This window comes from Arachis duranensis, chromosome 5, assembly GCF_000817695.3.
Source record: "Arachis duranensis cultivar V14167 chromosome 5, aradu.V14167.gnm2.J7QH, whole genome shotgun sequence".
In the NCBI taxonomy this organism is placed as follows: Eukaryota; Viridiplantae; Streptophyta; class Magnoliopsida; order Fabales; family Fabaceae; genus Arachis; species Arachis duranensis.
In genome coordinates, this window is record NC_029776.3 from 7685104 (window position 1) to 7693389 (window position 8286).

The 8286-nt window shown below is 31.5% G+C and overlaps 1 protein-coding gene across 1 annotated transcript; it reads left to right on the top strand.

Annotated features, from left to right (window-relative positions):
• Positions 1 to 3015: 3015 nt before the first annotated feature.
• On the top strand, positions 3016 to 7280 carry LOC110280904 (E3 ubiquitin-protein ligase MBR1-like). The gene is made up of 5 exons (XM_021142117.2): positions 3016 to 4455; positions 4550 to 4600; positions 5298 to 5381; positions 6682 to 6816; positions 7128 to 7280. The coding sequence occupies exons 1-5, from the start codon at positions 3016 to 3018 to the stop codon at positions 7278 to 7280; spliced, it is 1863 nt and encodes a 620-aa protein (XP_020997776.1).
• Positions 7281 to 8286: the final 1006 nt, after the last annotated feature.

Consider the following 8286-nt stretch of genomic DNA (forward strand, 5'->3'; position numbering starts at 1 on the left):
AAATAATAATCAACAAGGTCAAGGGAACAGGCAAAGACGCAACACAAGGGAGAATGAGAGTTTTCACTACTCCTTCATCAACTTTTGGTACTGATGGTAATAATAATTCGACACTATTTTTTGAAAGTTTTTCTTCCTCAGCTATTGTCCCTAGGAAAAATAAAGAGACTTCTATCATGCTTCCAATTAACAATAATAATCCTGCTGCTGAAATAATCTACATCAATAACGAAAAATCAGATCTTGAATTATTATTGTTAGAGGTCAATCTTAATTCTTCCCCTTCAATTTTATCAACAATGGAATAAACCAGTCAACATGTCTCAAATCTTTTAACATTACAAAGAAATTTGAGAATCAACACCGCCAACAACAATAACCAACAAGATGGTGTGTCACTAATATTAGGAAGAAGCACACTTGCCTTACGTGAAGGATATGCTTCAATTCACTTTATAAGTTAGACTTCTCACTAGGTTCACATTGTTCATAGATACATAGATATACTAAAAGAATAAAAGAGATACAGTGTATTGACGAAAAAATCTCTAAAGTTTTCATTTTCTGGTTTACTGTCCACCAACTTTTTTATTCAATATATATTAATTCTTTTTTTACGTAATCTCCTTATTTTTGTGAAAAATAGTGAACGATACATACATATATGGGTGTCGATCCTTTTCATTAGTGTTTTTCAACTTTTCAAAATTTTTTTCAATCTTTTTTTCTTTCTTGATATATATGTTCTCAACTCTTCATTTGTGTTTCTACTTTTTTAGTATTTTTTATATCTTTATTAATAAAGATCAACTTTTCATTTAAAACACAATTTTTTGAAGGCTTTTAAAAATAAAATATTATTTTTTAAAACAAATTATTTTAACATTATTTTATTACATGTTTTTTTATATAAAAAAAGTTAGATAAATCTATCTTAATTTTGGACAAAATCAAAATAGACCAACTCCAATTTAAATTGTAATTGAGTGAACATATAGTTTAATCTTTTAAAATGTTGTCATGGTAATGAATTGACTAAATCGTGTTTGATACATTTTTATTTATTCACAATAAAATAAAATAGTAAAAATACTAGTTAAAGTATGAAGGTAGAAGAAAAAATTTTATGAGTTAAATATATCAAATGAGAGAAAGTTTATAGTGATTAGTGTGTATAAGAAATAAGTGAGTGGATCCAATCTGAATTAAAATTGAGCGATAATTCTTTTAATTCTAGCATAAAATAAAAAAAATCACCTGAATAATGTTAAAATTAAGAAAAGTAATTCGATTTTTTTTTTTAATCAGAAAGACTCTATCTGATTTACTCTAAATTTTAAAAAATATATTTTAATAAATAATGTTAGAATTATTTTTTTAAAAATATTTTATTTTACTTTATAAAATATTTTTGATTTAATAATCTAAAAATTTATTAGTATTTTTATTTATTTTTATTTTTTATTTACAGAAATACTACATTTAAATATCTCTCAAAATTGATTGTATGTCACATTTTTTCCGTTGACCATACATAAAATTAATGGTGTGAAATTATTAATTTTGATTTTAATTTGACTAAATTTAATTTTGATAATTTTAATAAATTTTTTTAAGATGAAGAATTAAATATATTAAAAAATATATTATTTTAATTCACTCTAATTTTATGAATAAAAAATGTTAGAAGATCATTAAATTTTATTGTTTTAATTTTGACCATTACTTAGCCATCATTCAATTCATTTTCTGTAATTTCTTTATTCTACTAATCCAATAATATATTTATGACATACTTTTAAATATTAATAGTTAATTAATAGTCAAAATTTAAATAATAAATTTTGATATCTTCTAATATTTCTATTCATGTATATTGAATTATTGACGTAGATAATCACAATTAGACAAGATGCGAGATTCATTTAATAAATTAACATATGAAATAGAAGACCCAAATTAAAAAAAGATTTGTTACATTTTTATCACTATGTAATTATCTAATATATCCCATATTATTCTTAATTTTATGACATATGCTATTTTTTGTGTTTATTTTTAATTTTCGCACAATAAAAAATTCAGAGATAAAGTCTTTTTAATCAACAATTTTAAATATTTTTTATTTTTTAAATTTCTTGTCATAAAATTAAGATTCAATTGATAGAAAAGACAAATATCCTTTTATTCTCAATTAGGATACGCCTCACTTTCAGTCATCTCTTCATTTCAATTCTTATCTTCTTCATACTTAACTCTCACACATACACCCACCGTCATCATCAGTTTCACTCGGTCGTCTTCTCACGCTACTATATTCTATTCTCTGTGCGAAATTACTTTTCTATTTTTCTGCTCAATTTTTTTGCGCCACTTTTTGTTTTACATTGTCATCACCTGTTTTGCATAACCTTTTGGAAAGATATTTATTATCTCTAGTATTCGGATGGTTATTCTAGATAGTATGAGAGATGTTCATTTTGTAACTCAATAGCGCATTATACACATTGTACAAATAGTCCATTAACTCCTTAGTAGGACTCATTTTCAAAACTCGTCTATTTCTAAATTCATGTCTTCTAGATTTGTTCTCTTTTCTTTTTTTTAATTAGATATGTCGTAGTGATATATTGATTAATTTTTCTTGTGCCTAAAAGTATTGTTTAGATCTATTGTTTGAATATATATTATACATGATATTTAAATTTGTAAGTATGTTAATTTTGACATTGACCAGTGATGATAATTTTTTTTTCAATTTTTTTCAGTTCAGTATCAAGTTAAAAATAGAGTTGATTCTCTTATTTTAAAATTCTAAACTAAAATATAGTGTGAATGTGTGTTCGGTTTGTGATAAGGGTCAAGGAAAGAGGCCAAACAAAGCAGTACAAGGAAGAATGATGAGATCACTATTACTTCATCAATTTCTGGCACTGATAATAATAATGCGGTAATGTTTCTCAAAAATGTTCTTCCTCAGTTGCTGACCCTAGAGATCACAGAGAGGCTTCTATCATGCTCCCAATTAACAATAATAACGCTGGTGCTGAAATAATTCACATCAGTGACGAAGAACCAGATCTGGAATCATCGTTGTTAGAAGTCAACATTAATTCTGCCCCTTCAATTTTATCAACAACGGAACAAACCAATCAACCTGCCTCAAATCTTTTAACATTACAAAGAAATTTGGGAATCAGCACCGCCAACAACAACCACCAACAAGATGGTGTCTCACTCGATTTATCCTTACACCAGTTTGACGGTGATGGTGGTGGCAGCTCTTCTACTATTGATGTCACCGATGGCGGCCCTGGTGGTGGTGGTGGAGGTGGAGATGGTCTCTTGAGGAGCGTTCTCAACAATACTTCTACTAGGCACATCATGCCTATCAAAAGAACTGCACCTGGTTATGCTCGCCGAGAGTTTACGGTGGGTGAGAGCTCAAGTGCCGGTGGTGCTGGTGGTGGATCTGTTGCTCAACCTATGGCAGCCCCCAAGCGCCGCCCCACCGCTAATGAAAATGCGGCGCTGCGCGTTTCATCATCATCTAATACCTGCACTTGTACCCCTTCTCCCACTTGCGCTCTCCATGCTTCCGCCAATAATAATCTTTCTTCATCTTCCAGGGAACAACCCCATGAAACTGCTAACAACAACAACAACCCCCAAAATGTTGTTTGTGTTCCTTCCAGTTTGTCGCCAATTTCTGAGATGCAACGAGCTCTTCAGTCTGATAGCTTTCAAGTCCTTCAACCTACTACTACTACTCCTCCTCCTCCTCCTAACAACAACAACAACAACAACGCAACACTTGGTATTCTGCAACTTGATGATGGTTCCTTTATTTACCCGCAACATGTTTTTGATAGTAGCCACCACCACCAACTCCACCATGGCCATCAGCACGCGCCAATTAATTCGCTTTACCACCATGGCCATCAACGTTATTTCTTCTCTGCTGACACTTCTCCATTCCGCCCAGCCTCAATCAATTACATGGAAAATCTTCCTCATCATCAGTACGCCGGTTCTTCGTCTTCGTCTCCTTCCCCTCTTCCTTGGAGCACCGTGATTAGGCCAAGGGCTATTCCCTCTGTGTCTCTCCCTCACGGAGTTGGAGGAAGTAATACAGAATCTGACACCGGAAACAACTATCCTTCTGGAAGGGGAATAATCACTGAGACTCACAATCGTGGAAACTCATCATCATCAACACAGCTAGTGGAAAGCCTTGTACAAAACGCTGGTACCCCTTCTGCATTTCAGCACCTGTCGGACGCTGCTCTTGCATGGATTGGAAGGCTGAACTCTCATGACGAGACCTTGACGAGAATGTCATCATCTTCTACCACTGATAATACTCATCACAGGCCATTACGAGCTTCTGCTATTGCTGAGACCTATAATTTGCCTACTTATTTTGCTGATGATTCAAGAAGGCTTAGAAGAGAGGTACATATATAATAATTAATAATGTTGTTTCAGTAATCTATCGCGAGTCGCTCTATTTATTATTTGTCATTTATTGAATTACTCTTTACAACAGATCCGCAGTGCCATTCAACATCTGCCTAATGGAGACTCCGTTCGACTCGAGGTACGCTAGTTAGTTAGGGTTTATATATCTTAATATAAACAAGTCGTACTTCACTCCATCCGCCGACAACAAAATTCGGAATTCGATAATATAACTTCTTGATCCATTTCATTTCATATAATCTTAATTTTTGTAGTACAGTATTCTGAACATCAACAAGACTCATAGAAAATCTGATAAAGACGCTCAATGAATTCTTACCAGTAAACTTTGTTCCTGATAGTATTTTTTTTTAATCGTATTGTAGTGCACAAGTATTAGAAAACTCTTTTAATTAGCCATTGTGAATTTACCTCAATTCAACACTCCACGTTATGATCCTATTTATATAGCACACACTTCAATGATAAATCGATTAAATCAATTCAATTTAATCATATGCATTGATTTGCTAGACTCGATTTACCATGCTCTACTCCTTGTGTAAATCGAATCATGTTGATTCAAATTATATGATTTAACATTTTTTAACATAAATAAAATCATATTGATTCGATTGCCCTAAACCCTAGTAAATCGAATTTGTTTCAATTTACATAAAGTGAAAGTAAATCAAAATAAGTTGCTTTGATTTACATAGAATTAGCTCATATACATAATATTTTTTATTGTAGAAGATCCATGTAATTTTGAAGTCCAATTCGTTTCTTTATGTGATTTGCCCTTGAATTTTCAAATGTATGTGTCTTGTTTATAGGAGCTTTTAATCATTGAGTACTCCATTTACAACTTGCTTGCCAGCATTGAGGAACTGGAGGATGCGAATTTGCCGCAATATGAGGTGAAAGCTATAAATGAATTGAGCTTATATTAGTTTGTGCTTTTGTAATACAAACAACTTTACTTGTTGGCTGGACGTCGATTACAATTTGCAAAAAATGATTTTGATAAGAACTTAGTCATCAAATGAATTGTGTTTTTTATTTGAAAGCTTTTATGATATGATCAATTTTGTTTAGATAGTATTGATAAAAGTTACTATTACATTTAATATTATTAAAACATACAATATATTTGAGGTAAATGCTACCCTACCCTCTCTAAAGTAACATGTAAGTTACCCTCTCTGATATGTCATATTTTAATTGGGTGTTCATTTTAACCTGAGTTACTTTAATCTCATGAGAGTTAATAATATCTTGGAAGACGGTAACGGCTAATAAGACGGTGATACTTAGGAGACACAACGACGACGACAAAGGAATGGGGAGGAGTAAACGCAATTAGAGAGAGTTGGAATACTTTTCTGGAAGAATGATTTGGGAAGAGAAAACAAGACACCCAATGAGACGGTGATTCTTGGGAGGCGTAACGACGACGATGAAGGAGTACAATGGGAGGAGTAAACGCAATTAGAGAGAGTTGGAGTACTTTATCTGAAAGAATGATTTGGGAAGATAAAATAAGATAGCCACTGTGATGTTTGGGAGGCGTAATGAGGACAACAAAGGTACCTTTTTTAGAAGAATGATTTGGGAAGAGAAAACGGAACACCAATGAGACGGTGATGCTTGGGAGGAGCAACGACGAGAAAAGAGTGGAGAAGGTAACTCAGGTTAAAATAAACACTCAATTAAAATGTGACACATCAGAGAGGATAACTTACATGTTACTTTAGAAAGGGTACGTTAGCATTCACCTATATTTGAACGATCATATAGTATTAAGTTAAAAAGCTTAATTAGAAGTAGGCCAAAGTCCATTTTTGCTTAAAATCACTATTACTTTTAATGACTTAATAGAAATTATTGTTTGGTGATCTAAATCCACATTGTCATAATGTTAGACTATAAAGAACGAAAAAAATCGTAGAAGAATACTTGAACTTATGAGTTTATATATGAACGAAGAATTGGGGTTTGGAAGTTAACATGAGTACTTGATTTTGTCTAGAGGTAATTTTCCGATTTTCATTCAATAAAAGTTTTTTGTATTTTTGTTAATTAGTGTTGAACAACAACGTATTCCCATGGAAAAGAATTGTAAAAACGGCTATAGTATGGAGATTGAACCCTAAAATGACTTTATATTTGATTTTATTTTTATATCATTTGATTACTATCAAACCATTGAATTTGCAGCCTCTGGAAGACGGGCAGCGAGTGATGAACCCTTTAGGACTGACGGAAACTGAGGTTGCAGCATGTATTGGACGGGAAATTTTCCAAACTGTTGGTGAGCAGCCTCAGAACATTGATGCATGCGGCATATGTCTGGTGAGAGTGACACCAACTACGTTACATTTTTTACAAAAGCGCACTCATTAAATAAATCTTTTATAGGTATAAATACATGTTAAATACAAAAACTATATTAAAAATATGTAATTTTAAAATAAACTGATTTATGTTTCATAATTTTTTCAAAAGTAATTTTAACAGAAAGTAACTAATTATCACTTGTCTTCCCCAAAATCAAAATAATTTTCACAATTATATGTGCAAAATGCGTATCGATATGTGATCTATATATCTACCTCTTGAATTGTTATTATTTAATAACATATCATTTCTGTAACCATTTTCAGGAGGATTACGTTCACGGTGAAGAGCTTGGGAGATTGGATTGTGCGCACAGATATCACCTTTCTTGCATCAGTCAGTGGTTGCTCATCAAGAACAGATGCCCCGTTTGCAAGAAAATGGCTCTCACCATCATAGACTTGGAGGATGACGAGTAACATACGAAAAGTTTATGAAATTAGATCAAATCAATCTTAAATTGAAAAATTTTAATATCTCAATTTCTTCTATTAATTTGATCTAATTTTATAAATTTATCATGCTAATAGTCAATTTAAATTCTTATATGTTTGTTGTAATATCACTTAACGTGCGTGCCATATTAACAAATTTTAGCACTGTCAACAAAGAAAATAACAGAAAAACTAATGCAATTAATTTAAAATCTTTGATGGATGAATTTGATTAAAAAATATTTTGAAAATTAATTTGAAGAACAAATAATCTTTCAAAGACAAATTTAACTATTTGTCCATTTTTATTTTGTTAGGAGATGATGATAATTCAAGCATCCTTCCATCAACTATACAACACATATTTATAGTTCTCTACATCATTTTTCAAATTGCAACCCATTCCTCCTTCTTCAGACCTCTATTAACACAATTATTATATAAACTAGTATTTTTATCCGTAATAACATTAGGAAAATATAAATATTTTAAAATTACATCGATCTTGACATTATAAATTATGACACCAAAAATTTATAATATTAAATTATTTTTATAAAAAGATCATAAGAAATAAAAGTCTTCATCGATTAAGAGATGCTGCCACGGGTTGGAGGGAGGGGCTGCTGACGTGTTGAGGAAGAAAACAACGGCGTTGTTGGGAGAGAGGGAGTTATGGGTTGAGAGAGGGAGTTACAAGTCGAGAGAGGAAAAGATGAAAGTTGAAAATGGAGGAGTTAGAATGGATATCTTGGAAGAGAAAGAAAAAGATGAATGTTAAAGACCTTCTAATAAAGGGTTCACATATGTTAAAGTTGACTATCAAATTAATTTTCTGGTTATTATTACACACTAAACACTGCTTAATTAATTCCGTAGACGTAAATCAAATATTTTTATCGCAATATTTGTGGAAATTAAAGAATAATTGAACCTAAGTATATAAATGTAGTTTTCTTTTGTTTTTCAATGAAATCCAGTTCCTTCTTCC